Source organism: Opisthorchis viverrini, assembly GCF_000715545.1.
Source record: "Opisthorchis viverrini unplaced genomic scaffold scaffold475, whole genome shotgun sequence".
NCBI classification, from domain to species: domain Eukaryota; kingdom Metazoa; phylum Platyhelminthes; class Trematoda; order Opisthorchiida; family Opisthorchiidae; genus Opisthorchis; species Opisthorchis viverrini.
In genome coordinates, this window is record NW_008752158.1 from 22,670 (window position 1) to 40,356 (window position 17,687).

The following is a 17,687-nucleotide window of genomic DNA, read 5'->3' on the forward strand; positions in this document are numbered from 1 at the left end:
AATCTGCAAGGCTCGGGCCGCGTTTGCTAACTTGAGACACCTATGGCGTCAGAATGGTTTATCCCTGAATCTGAAGGGACGTGTGTATCAAGCTACAGTACGGGCTGTTTTGTTGTATGGCTGTGAGACTTGGCCTATTCGAGCAGCGGACCTGAGACGTCTTCAGGTGTTCGACAATCATTGTCTCAGAATCATAGCTCGTGTGGGTTGGTGTCGGCGAATCCGTAACGAGGCAGTTAGAAAACGCGTTTTTGGTTGTGTAACGGGTACTTCCATTGAAGAATGTGTCCAGCATCAGAAGCTCCGTTGGTTGGGACATGTGTTACGTATGCCGAACCATCGTTTGCCGAAGAGAGTACTGTTTTCCATGCCCAATTCGGAGTGGCGTAAACCGAGAGGTGGCCAACCCTTGACTTGGCAGAGGAGTATGAAGGGGATCACGAAACGCTTGGGTGCTGTTGGTGCTACTCGCCTTCCAGGATGGGGACCGCGTGATCCTCACTGTGCCTGGTTGGAGACACTACAAGGTATGACTCCCAACCGATGTCAGTGGCGTTCTTGTTGTCAGTTTCTGTCCAGATTGCCTGAGTGAATGTCTGGAGGTGTAGGCACCTCGGAATGATTGTGTGAAGTCCCTCCCCCATCCACCTTTATTCTTTTCTTCACAATGAGGCTTTCAAATAAGTCATGGTTGTACGGCAGTGAAGCATCGGTGTTGAACACTGATGTCATGCTGTCGATGATGATTATGATGATGGTGAAGTGTCTGTATCAACATTGATGCTGTTGCCTCTGCTGGTGATACCAGTCGTTGCTTTCGCGGCAAATTAGTGTCCAGAGTATATTTGGGGTTGTCTTTGTAAGGTAGGCGGTCAATTCCAACAGGAGCTTTGTCATAGGTAACCACTTTACTACTTTACACAGGTTATTCGTAGTCTTATATAGTGTATTTTTTCCAAAGTGCTTCACGGTACAGTCTGTTTGGTGGACACTATAACAGGCGTGGTTGTAAAAGGATCTTAACAATGCTGAACTTGATTTTTGCTGTTATGCTTTCCATACACATTTACTGTTTTTTCGAATCCAATTCAGAATCTTCCAATTGCTGTCACTGCATTCACTTAGCGTGCTCTACGTAAATGGCTGGTATCTTAGGCGGATGTGCGCTCCAACGGCAGTCAAACCAGTGGGCGCTTGCTCATAATTGGGAGGCTACAGGCGATTCACCTGGAACCGAATGTGGTGCTGTATGCAAGCTGTTGGTGAAGATGTAGACCCCGAGTGAATGAGATTAGTTGGCAGACGTGCACATATAGGTAGCAGGTCATCAGGCGGCTTGTTGTTGCCATAACAAGGGTCACTGGTACCGATTTATCATCAACATACTGGCCTTATCCTTCAGTTACTTTAGGCTTCAGTGTAGTGCCGCAACTCCCTCAGTGTAGCGCCATGAAAACGTTACCCAGAGCCGCCCCGCTCTAGCGTATAAAAGTCTTAGATAATTGTAGGTTTCTTCTCGTTTACTCGATCATATCGAAGCAGTAATCAGAGATATGAACGAAGTCGATCTTCAAACTTGATGGTAGGCTCTTCGTCGTCCAGGAGTTGAAACATTCGACTGTCATTTGGAATTGTAAGGACCGACTGCCACAATACCGTGACCTTTGTGAGGTTTCGAATTGGGAACATCTCTTAGTTATAGCTCTCCTGGTACAAGAAAATATATGGTTATTGCATACTTAGCTATCAGCGGAGTGAAAATAAATTTGGGGGCATCATCCTTGATATTCTGCAAGTTATTGAGAATTGGCTGATTATCTTACGGGCTATTCAACGAGAAATGTAAAACGATATACCTCCACGAAAACTGAGCTCAGAGTCAGATTGCCCAAGCCTGGACAGAAGCATTTGGAATACGAAAGTTGGGTTCGAACCACGGACCCTCCGGTTAGCAAGTTTGCGTCCTAACAACTGGACTATTTCTAGCTCAGTTACCCGTGACGGGATTGTTGAGTGCTCTAGCCAGCCATCCCCAATATGTTTTTCTCTGCCAATAGGGAAACTCAAAGTCAAACCTTACTACTCAAATGCTGTACCGCGGGAACCTCGTTGAATGAGCTTCATGAGTAAATTGCTATACGCCGTTTGGGAACAGCTAGTTTCCCGAACCACTATATACTCTTGTGAGCTAACATCGTCACTTTTCTCTACGGTCCGTTCCTTCTCGGAATGTCTACAACCCTCTAACCACAGGGTTGCCGTTAATAACCTTACTTCCTTACGGGTCTCTTTCATTCAGTAGAATAGATGGAGTTCACTAAAAGGCTTATCGGGTGGTATACCCTGCTTTTACAAAGAAGCTACAATGATGACTAATGAATTGATGATGATGATGAACTCGACACTTTGTGCTCCTATATCATGAGAAGGCTACTCGTATGTGATGGCGGTTTACCATGTGGCAGTGCTGTATGTTCAGTTAGGGTGTATCGACCTCGACATTTTAGACAACACCCTCTGTCCTCAGTTTTGTCAGGTTAACATTCAGCCATGTTGGCAGACTGTACACTACCCTCGAAGGTAAGACGGCTTTGGATAGTGTGACCGTGGCAACGTCTTGGATGTTTGATGGGTAAAATTGTGCAAATCTTTGGTATGTTCCCCTTGCAGCATTGTCGCTCATTTTCTAGCTTTTCTAATCCAATGGATATATTTTCGAAGCCACTGGAGACGTTTCTCTGACGCATTTATACACCGTGGGATGGTTTCTAACACAGGTTCGCACCCTTGTCCAAACCCGTTGTTTTCGTCCAACTTTGTTGGTTGTCCATTCAGATTCAACGGATTTTAACGAGTCCTGAAACTGCATGGTAAAGAAAACGCTAACCCCGTACACAGTTATTACTTCCAAAATCTAATCAATTTTTTTTTATTTTAGTGGAGTGGCGTAGCCCTCTGCCCCTGAGTGCCATACTTGGCCCTACGGATACTACCTCCCTTCCTTGAGTAACCAACTAATGTTTATCGTTGTGCATACCTTTGTTGAAACGATGATCCAGTTCTTCGTTAGACATGGTCTCATGCAAACGGTTTTTGCATTGCATCTCTCGCTTTACCGTAGCTTCCTAGTATCCGTGATAAGTCGTCCAAATTCGGTCTGTCTCGTCACATTGTAATGTGGCCCTGGCTAACAGTTGTGATTAGGTATCCTTTTTCTGACTGATCAGACGGTCGGTTCTCACTAACTCGTCTGGTCCCGGCCAATTTATTTTGTGCGCACTGGTGTCGTCATTGAGAAAGGTGTCATTCAAATGTGGTTATCTGGTGGCATCTGATAAGAAGACATACACACGAACCATAACCGGTGTCCTGTCGTTATTACATGAACGATGTCGATTCGGTCGTTTATTTATGCCTCCGTGAACCAATGGTAACATTTCGATGTACAGGCATAGGCCAATTCAAGAAAAACGAATCAGTGCACTTCTCTAACGAATATCACTCACTCACAAGGTACACGGAGAAAGAGAGGTATGTGCATCCCTCATTCACGTAACCGAAATTGTTGCTTCATGTTACCTGACAGACAAAGCTGTGTTTAAACCTATACTCCCTCTGCTTCACCATCATGCTTTTTCTCAAGACTCCCGATGTGTCGACACAACGGAAATTCCTATAGTCGGATACATGGGTGGAAAATTAATATGAGTTTTCGGACGAATTCGTCGTCAGTTTAAAGGAGGGTGAAATAAGCGTATCTGCTTGTAAACTAATAATTCCTAAGGTAGGCAGAATAAGCTGCGTTTATGAGGTCAATGAATGCAGCACCGCCGTAGGTATCGACCTAGTCACAGCTTCTTGGAAGTGGTTTACATCGTTTCATCATTTAAGGCAAAACCACTGTTGGAAAACCTCCCAAATCTTTCGACTCAACTTCCCGATATTGTCAAAAGACTATAAGTAGCTCAAGAGGAAGAACAATTTATATATTGCGTGAGTCTTCCATCCAAAAGGTTGTCACTCGAAGCCCAGCCAAGAGGTGATCACGTGATGTGAATGGCGTGATTTAATGCTTAATTGCGCTGTATTCTGCCTGAGCATGCGCTAATCACACTGCCGATCGGCCACTCTTAGCCCAACGTCGTGGTGTTCAAGTGATAGCCGGGAGATCGCGGGTTCGAATCGAGATTCGTTAGATTTGCACTGCTGGTTATTTTCAATAAAGGTGAAACTGCTGTACAGGTTTCCTTAGCTTTCCAGGGTAGATCGTATCAACCTGCAGAACGAAATCTCGATTGAATTTTCACAAAGCCATTGTAGCAGATAGTTGTCTCAAGTACTGAGAATGAATTCTAAAAAGTAATGCCAGCGGGTCTTTCTTTCCCATTCTATTCATGACAACTTATCGGTGGCTTCGGTACCCTGATTTATCAGAGGATAACTTGACTACATTCTTTTCGAAAAAAACTGCAGATGACGTTATAAAGGAGGGAACCTATATTTTCTCATGTTATATGGTGAAGTGAATATGATAGTTTCCGGTGTCAAGTTTCCGTGACTTCAGTGATATTTTGTCCTAAATTCTCTGATATCACTCAATTGTGAATAGGTCATCAGAATCGAACGCGCTTGCAATGCATGCCAACTGACCGGAGTTGAACACCAGACATGGTAACAAAACACCATCAGAAACAATACGTTTTCCAATTTCTCACAAACCCCATACCTAGGATAATGGAATTAAGTGTGCCCGGACTCAGCACTGCATGGAACATACAATCAGGTTGAAACTTTGATTCAGTTCAGTATATTTGTCCCGGACAGTATGACCGAGAGGTACGAAACGTCGTCGTAAACATTTTAGACGGATCAAAAGGACAACAACATGATCAAACAATACAACAATCGTGAATGAAACAGGAGTTTCGGATATGCTTTTAGTCAAATTCCCCAAAATTTCAACTTCAACATTATCCTACTTCTGAAGGATAGTAAACTTCAAATTGTGCAGTTTGTGTACAAACCAATCTCGTTAGGAGATCCCAGTCGTTTTTTGATTGGATTTTAATCCCGTGTGTGAGTGGACCGATCCACATTCTTAATCTTACATCGCAATGCCCATGTGTTTTGAGATACGTTATGTCCATTTCTCCATTATCATTCTGAGACCGCTCGCCCAACCGTTTTCCTGAAATCGAATGGCGTAAATATTCTTAAGTATGAACGGGTTATACGCCTCCCTTTCAGTGAGAATCGCACCTTAACCACAGCACCTCGACAACTGAAATCTAGCTTTTATTCTCATATGTCCATCAGGGCAGTCCAAGTGAAATTATTCCATTCTTTCTCATGACACTACTCGTAGGCTCGATGGAAACTGAACAGCTCATTATCGGCTCCTACCTTCTTAGGTCTTATCAGTTAGACCCGGTTTACAATGTTCCATCAGTCGGCAACATGTACGTATGTGGCTACACACACTCATTTGAGTTTATAGGAGACTCAACTGATTTTTAATGATAAATGAAGGATCCGTTGAATCCCCTTTTATCACTAATTTCGTTTGCAAATGTCTGTTTATCACCATCGTCTTGTTCATATCTGGATGCTGTTGTTCATGAATCAGTTCACTACGTCTCGAAGAAGGCCGCGATTCTTTTCAGCATATTCACGTATCTTTAAATGTGGCATATGCTGTTGGGTTTTCTGCATGCGCCACACACTAGCATCCAATTGGAGAACTCTCTGTAGGTTTGCGCACTCGTCAGTTTATTTAGGGTGGCATGTTGTCTTCTTTCACCTTACCGGAAATTTCACGTTCTCTAATTTCTGACCTTCTCCTGGCAACTGATTGTGCTGCACCAGGTCGCCTCATGTTTCCCACGATATTCGAGATATTGCGATACATGTATATACGTTATGCACTACTCACAAAAGAGGGGTTCAATTGGGTTCCAGGTGAGTCTCTCGCAAAACCAACTTTGTTGGCAAAGGAGTGTATTTCGCTAAGTTCGTGCAATTCGTTTTTAAGTAGAACATAAGGTTGACGGAAACTCGGAGACTGTGCCTAACTGATGAGCCTCAAGAAGGGCGAAGCGGGTCGTGGAATGTTGACGAATTTTCAGCAACCTTAGTGCATTATGAATATACACGTATCGCGATATCTCGAGTATCGCAGCGACCGAAACATGAGGCGACCTTGATGCAGTACGTTCAGTTGCCTGGAGACATCACAAACGAGAGATTCAGGGGGGTTCCAGGTGAGTCTCTCGCAAAACCAAATTTGCTTGCAAATGAGTGTATTTCGGTAATACGTCGCTCCCTTTCAACTCTTGCGGTACACTGGCCACTTCGGGATCCTGCTGTGATGATCTTCAAAAATGTTTCCTTTGTGTGATATAGTTAGAGTGGGACTACTACCCACGACCGCTTCGTCTTCATTCGGGCCCATCCGGTGGACATAGTCCCAGGAAGTTGGGACAGCCGATCTTTGATTTGCACAGCATTGTAGTTGACCGTTTACACCTGAGCTAATATGCATGATGAAATTACTGGGTCTGGAGCTTCCTTTGAGTCTGTTGCTCCCTATGTTGTTTTCACCCACAGATAAAAGTTACCATTGCGTTCTCCGGGCACCATCCACATGCTGTACTTGTTCACCAGTTGGAGTACCTTCCATAGAGATAAATCTTCAGGGAGTACTAGATACTCCCAGCCTTTTATGCGTTTTTTTATTCGATTCTAAAAAACTGTGCTTCACCTCCTTATTTTCTTCCCTCAACTGATTCAGCGAGTTATCACGTCGCACTGGCAATGACAGTGGAGCGTCCGTTTTTATTGCCAATCCTAATATTTCCCGAGGAACTGCACCGAAATCACCCACTGTAGATATAAATAAAGAAGGTTTCCAAGGCCTGTACCACAGGCTGACCGACTTCGCGGCTCGACTGATCAAGCGTCGCACGGCCACAACAGCTTTGTTTTGCGCAGTTGCTGACCCTTCAGTTCTTGAACTGACCGGAAACGGGGAAAGAACTCATACCACAGATGCGTCTCAGAATCGACCAAATGTGCGCAGTGCCCCTTTATACCAAGATCTTCGACTGATTTCCTCCTCTGTTCATCCTTCGAAGGCGAAAGATGATTGCCTCACAGCTGCTTCTCTGCTTTGGGCTGTGAGTGAAAAATGGACACGTCTGGACACAAATCCAGAGCCTTTGCCACTTCCAAAGCGCCCAGAAGTGATTGACAATCCGCCCCATATAATTGATAATATGCGTTCCCAAAATCCGGTTGCCTCGTAAATGTTTAGCCCCATTAGTGCTTAGTCTGTATAGTTTGAACATGTACATCAATCGGCTTTTGTGTCCCAATATTTACTATCGGGCTCCAGTTTACATGCAATGCGAAAATTTCAGTTAGAAAACATGGTGTGAAATCCCGTTTTCCTAATTGGAGGTACAACAGGGCTTGGTTTTTTAGGGCACGTAATCTAAATATCAATCCATAAACCTTGTCACAGCTGGACCTGCTTGAAGAAGACATCAGCCTAGCGGGTTACCAGATTGGCCGGTAGAGGAGTTTGGTGTACACGGCATCAAATCGAACCGGTGTCAATTCTACCGAAGAATTCTTCCGTTCACTTACTTTTGGTTGCCGGGATTCTGATATAGTTCTAGGATCATGGTACAGAAGGTGTATTCTGGCACGGTGCACTCAACCAAATATTACCCCTTCAGAGGTTGCGCGATAAGTCAACAAGAGCCTGGATAATTTGGTTTGATCCGGCACGGGTCCCTGTTTTAGAAGACACTGTCTCACCATCTGTACTGTGCGTTCCGACAGATCAATCGATGCCGGATGTTAATCCGTTGGCTGGACCGTTTTGGAAGAGATTCCGTGAAGGTCTCGTTGTCGGGCAGGGTAGCACTGTCTGTCTACATGGTTTTCGATACCCCAGCCTGTGCAAACAGGATACGTGTTTTTCGGCCTTTATCTCTGTTTACATGTCAGTTGGCAGGAGACTGAATGTGATAATCGTATATACGATAGTTCTGGTCGTCGCAGCTTATAAAAGCGGATAGTGTAGGGTGGATGACGTGCTGAGGACAAACGAAAAGCAAGATAATGGCGAATTAGTTATTTCAGCAGTACTGATTGCGTGGCGTAGCTATCTCCGTGATTGCCTCCCGCTATTAATGCGATATCCGTCGCCTCCATTTCGCAGACGACATCCGCCAGTGCGGCTGCAACTTTTCGTTGTTTTTCGCGATCCATCTCCAGAACATGCTTCTCACATGTCTTTCAGCAATCCTAGCACAGTAGAGCAGTCGATCACCTAGTATACAGAGCACATAGCCAGACGAGAGTACTTGATTCAGCACAGTTGAATAGATAAGCGGCTGATTTGTTGACAAAAACCATTCGTCACATTTCGGCATTGCGAATTTGATTTTCCCATGATACATGAGCAATGATCCGAAGGCACTCATGGACAAATAGACACAGTCTTTTGTCCCCAACTCACACCAACCAAGTTTCAAAACCGTAAATGCTGTAGACCCGGCTGGTTAATGTCACATATACTCAAAGGGTGCCCAAGTTTAAGGAACGTAGAGCTCACTTTTGTGTTTCCGGCATTCACCCGGTCAGCAATTCTATTGTGACCAAGTTTGGTGGGTTAGTAACGCCGTCTTTTGAATGTCAGAGCGTCCACAAAATCAGATGTCAAGACTGTTTCGTTTATGGCACCTAAGCACCAGTTTCCGATAATAATGCATCACTGTCCATGATGATGACTATTAATATTGGAGGTATTTAGTGTACTTTGGATCTGGATGTAATCTGAACCTAGTAACGCAATATTATCAGCAGGATCAGTGTTGACGCTGATGCTTCACTGCCGTACAATCACAACCCGAGCGGAACTCTTCTTGATTTTCATGACTCTGTTTCTCGCGAGTGCTGATGAGCCTGCGTGGAACTCGCCTGGGAGCAACTTTGAAGTGTTGGCTACTAGGATGAAACTCCGATTATCTTCACACTCAGATCTAGCACCTTTTTACAAACATTCTGTTAGCGATTCATTACCTTCCCTGTTTTATCTAACCGGTTGGGTCCTTCGCTTTCATACTTAGAGAAAGCGGAGAAAAGAAAGTCACGGTCGGCTGCATTGTTTCTCCTCAATATCTGAATTTCATCTTTGACTCCATCTTCACATATAGTTGTGAAGTTGTTGGCTCATTGACTGTTGTGCTAGACACCACCAAGTTGCTATTTCCTACATGATATGATTCGGAATCCACTATTGAATCGTCATTGATTGCAACGACCTCATTGACCTACAGTTTCTTTGGCCCGGTGTTCCGGTTGACCGCTTTGTTTCACATTCGTGGGTTGTCTAAGCAGTTGCTGTTGCTGCCTTTGACGACGGTGAGTGTTATACTGGTGGATATTTTTTTTCTTGAGTGCTAGAATATGGGCTGCGGCTTGGGCACGAATCTGGGCATGACCTGGCTTCATACACCTGTTCCAAAGTCAGTGACAGTCATGAACATAAGCTGGGTATTTATAGCTAATTGTTGTGTTTCCTCGATTGGTTGTGGTTAGGAAGGTGCCAAGTAACACGATGCTCAAGTTTGTGCAGAAATTTCATGCTTGCGATAAGTAGACACTCGTCAACGCATGGTTATGGAAAGGAATCGCAACCGTTTGTTCTGAGAGCAGCCGAGGCAGCTTTAATGACTGTCGTTTTTTACAGTTGATAGTTCGGATCGTCCTTTGGAGTAGCGATACCTGTCTTACCACCCTTCGGATTAGAAATGTACTGGTTACCTTTACAGAGATGACACTGTTCACGACAATTCAGAGTCGTCTGTTGAGTATTCTGACTGCTTCGGTTCACGGGGATTGACCAGGCAGAATGTCTTCGGCGCAATATCCGCACCACTGAGATCACCGGGTGCCATTTCTGAATCATCCGATATCCCGAGAGTAAAATACGCTGGGGAAAGCCAGTATCACTACTTCCGAAAATATGCAAATGCTGGTCGCCTGAAGAAGACACCTTGCTGCCATCACACCCCTTATGCAGAGGACAACATGTGCTCCTTGTCCGGTTGCTCCCTTTTGACATTTCTGGTATGATTAGACCTTGAGTAACGAAGTTCCATTCACTTCAGCTCTCGGGATCATTGCAACGCCCAGTCTCAACACCTGTATAGAAAATCATTCACTGGCGTTATCCATCGATTCTTCTGCATTTCAGCATAATACCACAAGTTCACCATTAAATTATACATGCCAGAGGTGCCAAATGCGAGACATTTGGTTACACTGGGAGACATACCGTACAGATACAGCGCTGACCTTCTCTCTCGCTAGAAATTTGAGCAAACTCATCTCGACTTGTCTGCTGGGGACTGAGACAACATGGGGACGATGGTATCTCACGAGTTCGATGCTACCGATACAGGTATGTCCGCAAACATTTTACGTATGATGTAAGAGCCGGCTTACTGGGAATGCCGTAGTAAGCTTAGGGACCAGATACATCGACCCTAAGCTTTCAGAGTATACTAGGTTTTATTGCTTTCCTATGTATACTTTTTGGACTAACTGTTTCCACCCTTTGGGTCACCAGTGACCCGAGACGACTGGGGATAGTCAACACCATATATATCTGAAATAATCTTGCTCACTGGATCACTTTGGTATCTACTGTTGCAATCGGGTGTTAGGGGAAAAATCCCGGTTGAATGTAAACAACGTGTTAACTGTAGCCCAGGTGTGCAACGAAGTATGCAATTACTTAGTAATTGTTGTGCTGACGGGCACAAAAAACGCTGACGAAGTGCATCGTTTCATCGATAAAATCTGGCCCTTCACTTCTGACAACATCCCAGCCCATCTTACCACAACTTCGCTGATCTGGCTCGCGTGAAGACCTTGTACTCGTATGATAAGATCTGAACAACAATTTACGGGCCGATGTAGTATATGTTCAAAATGCCCATTAGCGTCTTCTTTGCACAAGAGCTTCCGTCCATAATGACGGCATTATATCCTCCAGAGTGCTGGATGGTTCTTTTACAAAATTCGTGATATTCGGCTAGTCATTGGAGGATCCCTGACCCATTTTGGTAGACACACCGCCCTGAATATGAGCAAAGCGGTACTAACGGTACCCCCTTTATGGTAATGTGATGACCCTCCCATTGTGTCAGCCTATGAACTATCGTCCTTTCCCTGTTAGACCTGCTCCCCAGTTTACAACAGTTCACAGAATTCACACTCATCCACCTACCGAGTTGCGTTGCTGCTCTGCACTGCGATTTACGAACTTGCAAAGTAAACTTGACTGATGCCTCTAAGCCTCACGGTCGGTATTTCGTCTCCCGTCTATTCCTTTCTAATATGTTATAAACAGCTGTTGGTTCCCGTCCCTGTATCACTGTTTGTCTCCCGTACACTTCGAGCAAGTAGATTGGTCCTATCCCAGTGCTTGATTAGGGTAGTCCAGTGCTATCATCAATTCACAGATTGTCACGGGGCTTGGGTGCTGAGATTCAGGTGCCCCGTCAAACAACTCTCCCCGGCTGACCTATCCTCGAACGTTATACTTGGGTATTCGCGTACCCTCCATGCTCTGTGTGGCAAAGCACGATCATGTTGAGTTCAAACACTTGTTGATTTGATTNTGATACCGTGTGCTTGTGCCATAGAGCTGCAAAGAATAGAAGTTGAACGTTAACGATAAAACCAGCGGTTCATATTATCCAAAAGGGAAAGCAGTCCAATGATTAATGGGCCAAGAGTATCAGCTCAAAGCATCGGCTTAGCCTTTTGTCGAACCAGCAGTGACGTGGTTTTATTGGGTCCGATACCAAGTTTCACTAGATTTGCAGTACTTAGCAGATCTGCCTATGTTGCCCTCAGAATTTTAATCTAATTCCTGGAGAGCCTAGTACACAGTGTCAGGAGGCCAGCCGCCCTTCATAACCGAATATCACGTCGATTGGACAGATGTGTCACGTGCGGGCTACGGAAGTGTCAGGAAGCCGCCCTTCATAACCGAATATCACGTCGATTGGACAGATGTGTCACGTGCGGGCTACGGATCAAGTGAAGACATGCATTCATTGGGCAGAAGGTCAGCCAATCTGGGTCGATCATCTCTACCTCGGCGCCCCTCGTCCCCTCACGAAAATTCTAGCGCGACCTTATGGGTCATTCCGTGATGACCTTATGAGTGCAACTGTAACAATCTTCGTTTGTCTCCACAAAGGGCTGAAGCTACCGTGCCTTTTGATACACCACAGCGGGCGCAGTAGGAATCCACGGGCCGGCACAAAATTTGCACTACCGTCGCAAGCTACAACGCGCAGCAAAATCACTGGTGAAAATGCCTAGACTTCCTCTTCTGTCCGCGCCATTTACACGGTCAGTCCGTCCATTACAGGCTCTACGCCGGCGGCGTGGGCTACTGGATATATTATCCTGTAATTAAAATCGGTGGATGCTGGAATACCGAGCGACACCGTTCAATCAACTCACAAAATTTCATGGAAGATTTTGTTGGTATCGTTTGCTTATTTACACGGAACTCTCTGGAAAACGCTGTCCACAAATCTCACAAAGCCCCTAATTGTTTCGCTGAAGTTTGGCTCTGTTTCTCCAGAAGAAAGTTCACATTTGCAATGCCCTTTGTACAGAAAACAACCAGATGACTAAACTGATGGCATTGTGAAGAGGTTTCGAAATTTTCAACGAAGATTTCGTCCTGTGGGTGCACTGTACATCCCTATTTGGAATCACCAGCATTGTGAAACTCACGAAACTGCAGGGGGTTTCCAGCCGACATTTTATTCTTTTTCATCAATCGTCGACATAAAGCGTACTCCACACTAAATAGGCGGCGCGATAATAGCACCGTTATTAAATGGCGTCTTTCTTAAAAGACGCTGCTGGTGGTTTCGTATCCATATGGTATAACTTAGCCGTTTTTGAGCCAGCACCAGCTGGATCACTTTAAACTGTGCATCTGCTGAATGCCATTGTTTAGCGTTCAGGGTTGCACAGTACGATAGCGAATGGCTGTGAATAAACTACCTTTAAGGTGTGTCTGGCAATCGGTGGAAACATGATTGGTATTGACTGACTGGCTTTGACTGGTGTCTCGTTGACTGAAACCAAATCAGGTGAACTTCCGTCAGGTGCTGCAGAAATTTACCATCCTGACGATCTGAATGTCACCGCAACTGCGTGGGTGCTGTCAGCGGTAGGAAGTTGTCTCGCCATTCCTAATTGAAAGCATACTTCAGACCTGTAAGATGCTCAGGAGTCGAGATGCTTTAGGAGAGGAGCAGCAGCTCAGAGGACCTGCTGACACCCATTGCGCCCAAATTGATCTGATCGTGAGGGTCAACTACCTGATTCTCTCACCGACACGTAAAAACAAAATAATGGACAGGAAATATTCCTCTAACGCAACACTACAACCAGTCACAGTGCGTGAAGTGAGCGTGGAGGAAATCGGATCTCAATAGAATAGCAGTTTTTCTGCCCAGTAAGCACAATTTCTGTTGCGCTGTGAAGAACTACGTGAGAGTTGTGATGCACATCCTCCAAGTTACCAATACGTGAACAGCGAAAAGATGTTTGTCCTGCACACAACCGGTTCCACAATTTGAGGACACAAAATTCTATTCATAGTAGGGAGTCTGTTCGAAAAGCAGAAGACTCGGTCACAAAACTGGCTGTCGGATCCAATTTGATGAATCACGCTAGTGTCGTTTGTAGCAGGAAGAAGTATTCGTCCTCAGAACAGCATAGTAAAAAGTCACTGCCTTAAATGCCACCAGTTAGGGTCAGGAGCTATAAACAGTCCCTGTGGAAGCCACAACATCATCCGCCATCTCTGAGCAAATTCCTATCTTCTGTTCAAAGGATAACTGCACTTGTACGACGGCAGATGTAATCATAAATACAGCTGTTCCTTCGGTCGAATATTTTTGAGTTCAGCACCAGAAGAATGTGGAAAAATTCCCAGCGAAATGACCAAATCACTCGTTTGAGGAAGGCGTTGCCTTCAGTAGTATACGGACTATTGAACTGAGGCAAACTGAATGGCGTAAAAGGAGCCGTCAGCCTAATCACGAATGACTGAAATTTTGTTGTCGGAGTGAGCAGGATAGGGTTCGAATTTCGGCATGGTGAGTAAAATTTGGTGTTTTTTTGGTGGGGACGATATTCCAAGAACTTTCTGAACAGTCACACCGATAGTCCCTCCTGGAATAGGATCTTAACTCTAGATTTTCAGGAAAAAATTAATCAAGAACAACGACGCCTTTGTTCTGACGGAGACCTTTGTCAATACGAGCATGAGTGAACCTCTTAAGACAATTCCAGAACTTTTCAACGCAGGGATTTCCATGTGTTTGAAAACATCACTGATCTCACCATTCCAAAACTTCGTACACAAATGAGAACTTTCTTATCTAGCGAAACATGTGTAAAGACTCGAATCCGAGAAATACTGACTGCCATGAAATGCCAGAGGTGATTATGGCTGTTTGCGGAGGTACGTTAACCAAGAGTTTTTGTTGCGTCATTGCATGTTCATCCCGACCTACCTTATGCAGAGTGGTCAACAGACAGCCTAAATGAAATAGCAGTCTATTTTCATGAAGGAAACTATTCACAAGATTGCTGAAAACTCTTCGACAGCCCACGACCGGTTTTGTAGAACATAAGGTTGATGGAAACTCGGGAACTCCGCCTACCTGATGAGCCCCAAGAAGGGCTAAACCGGTCGTGGGCTGTCGAAGAATTTTCAGCAACCTTGTGAGTAGTTTCCTTCATGAAAATATACTGCGATATCTCGAATGTCGTGCCAACTAAAACATGAGGCGGCCTGTGTGCAGCACATTCAGTTGTAAAACATCATAAACAAGAGATTCAGTTGAGTCTCTCGTGAAGAACCAAACTGATTTGCAAATGAGTGTATTTCTCGAAAAATAGCAGTCTAATTTGAAGGTCCTCTGATATGAAACAATGAGCTTTCCGTGCCTACTACCATTTCGAAAAAGCTCTGCACCAATGCGTCAACTCTGTTCAAAATCCGCCGATTGGCTTCTCATAAAGATATGTCTATCACATTTAACGCTGTCGTACTAGCACTTATATTGTACAACTAACTTATTCACAGCCATCTGATTCAGTATGCTGTTCTCTCCACATATTCGCCAAAGATCGGTGTCACACTGAATTACCCGGGAGCACACTAGGACGTTCGATCCTCTCTGTCTGAATTCTCTTCGTGTTACAACACTCTCTACCTCTTAGAAGGACATTTCTGGAGCATTCGAACAGCTCTGTGAGGATCTGATACGAAGTCATAACTAAAAAAGAAGCTACAACAACCCTGTTTTCTAATTAAGTAAATACATTTCCAGAAACCACCGTTAACTGACCTTAGTGTCAGTATTCAAAGTAGAATATACTCTACTGCAAGAATTAATAGGTCATCTTCATGTTAGATCAGCTCCTTCAGTTCCACAGAAATGCGCTAACTTGAAGGAACCATCTTTGTCTAGGAAGATATGCCTTTGCTTCGTTGTTGTCCTGTATCTCGTTCTCGACTAAACTCCATACCTGACAATAGCTACCAAAGCATGTATGCAAAATGTTCGATTGCGTTGTCTTGCTCCACGAAACATGCACAAGTATGGCCTTCATGAACAGTAAAAAGCTGTGATGTGGTGGAGCCACTGGTGAACTGCTTTTAAGTGCCAAGTGAGCGTCAGTTGCTGTTTCCTTACCCGCCGATACCTGTGCCATTCCCAGAGCAAATGAACTGCACCTACATCATTCACCAATTCTTCCGAAAATATTATCTCATCCAGTCTGACGCATGTAGGTGTCATGGTATAGTTCTACTGCATGCCCTGGCAGACACTATGGCTTGCAACATCCAGCCGGACAAGCATATGGTGAAAGATGCCCTTTCAATGGACTCCCATACTACAAAGCCCCTTTGTTCCCATTGCTTTTGGAACCACAAGCCACTGCATCAGGGACACTGGATGCATTAAGGGCAAAAGAATATGTATCATATTGGTTTTGGAATGAATCACCTGGTTGTGGTCTTGTACGCAGGTTTTGGAGACAACATACATCAACATGTAGGGAAAGCTGACCTTCAGCAAATAACGCCTGCACCCAATTTGACAGAAAGAAAACATGGTACGTTTTAATGTGAATTTGATAAAAAGTTATTTTTGTTTATTGGGCGCTAGCTCAGGCAGAGGACAACGGTCAGTACATTGACATCTAAGTGAACAGTAGCGTACGAGATGAAAGGTGTAATCGGCTCTGAGTGAGGGTCACTAAACGGGGAGCCGTCACAGCAAATGATAAACCGCCGTAATCTAGGCCGAATTACGTGGTTTGCCTTGTGTCATAAAATCTCGCCCAAAGGCATTGAGAGAATGAGGTATTCGGTTCCAGAATACCACCTCCAACTTTTAATCTAACAGTCCCTCCCGCAAGACATCGGACGGAAGAGTTTACTTGAAGGAGCCGGTTTATAGTCAATGACTCAGTAGCTTGAACAATTTAGTCCCGATTGTGGGAGAGTCCTGCTACGCAGGAAGTGAGCTTTGGATACCTAGTACACACAGCAGACACGTTTGCGAATGCAACGATTCTTGGTGACGTTCCATAGTAAACAACTCGCCAGAGATAACGGTCAGCTGTGTGCGTGTTGCAGCGTGAAGAATTTAGGACGGATTCTTTATAGCCTGTCAGTCCTAGCGAGGAAGTGATATCACTGTTTCCATAAATATGGAGGTATTAGTCACCTATAGGTAGTACTCTGTTGGTTTCATAGTCCTACCGCTGTTTCATATCCAGACCAACTCGCAGTACGCGAGCTCGCTGCTCTTCGTCTGGCTACGATCCTTTGGCCCTGCTTACATAAACAACCCAGGCAATGTGGCCTGTGGAATCACCGTAACACTCGAGCCTGAGAAAAATGTAAAGATGTTCGCTCTTGGTCAGTTAGTGTATACAACGCCATGTTTTCGACTACCAGAGTACGACGCTTCCGCTTTGTTTTCTTCTGACTTGCGCTCGTTCCAAAAGCATCACCAGCAACTATTTCTGGAGACAACTTTTGTTTGCATAGTCGGATCCTAAAATCTTCTGCGATCGATAACATTCTGAATTGTACTGTTTGTAATCGGCTCAAGGGTGTGCGGCGAAGGAAGTACATGGCACGTTGCCTATATGTGGCACGAGGAATTTCGGCCAAACGTGATGACTGGGCATCCCAGTAAAACTCCTTACAAAAGCCAACCAAAGCAACCGGATTATGGTTGTGCATCCTAATGGACGAACGCCTCTTCGTACAACCAACATACGGCGCGAGCAAGTAAAAGAGTACAAGCAGAAGCTGGCGATACAGTTTGACAGTATGTCTTTAGAATGGATCCCGATGGTAGCGCTGGGAATAAAATTCAAGTGACCTAGTTGCTCCGAATCCTATTAACCCAGTACGAACATGTTTGAGAAAAAACATGAGGCAATCATCAAAAGAACAATCGCTTCTGGTGGCACCAAACTGATTGCACTGCAAATGGATAACAACCGCTCTATAAGAACCTTCCACTCAAGAGACAGTGAAT

The 17,687-nt window shown here is 44.7% G+C and overlaps 2 protein-coding genes across 2 annotated transcripts in view; one reads left to right on the forward strand and one right to left on the reverse strand.

Annotated features, from left to right (window-relative positions):
* T265_15434 (hypothetical protein) overlaps positions 1–7,427 on the forward strand; it is a gene marked incomplete at both ends in the record, with an annotated part of 17,229 nt that extends 9,802 nt beyond the window's left edge. Inside the window, one exon of the mRNA XM_009178081.1 lies at positions 6,791–7,427. Coding sequence (XP_009176345.1) covers positions 6,791–7,304 — 514 coding nt within the window. The remainder of the gene's footprint in view (positions 1–6,790) is intronic.
* The window catches only part of T265_11427 (hypothetical protein), a gene marked incomplete at both ends in the record, with an annotated part of 26,234 nt that extends 8,848 nt beyond the window's left edge, over positions 1–17,386 (reverse strand). The window contains one exon of the mRNA XM_009178082.1: positions 17,013–17,386. Within this exon, the coding sequence (XP_009176346.1) occupies positions 17,013–17,386 (374 nt within the window). The remainder of the gene's footprint in view (positions 1–17,012) is intronic.
* Between the last annotated feature and the right edge of the window lie 301 nt (positions 17,387–17,687).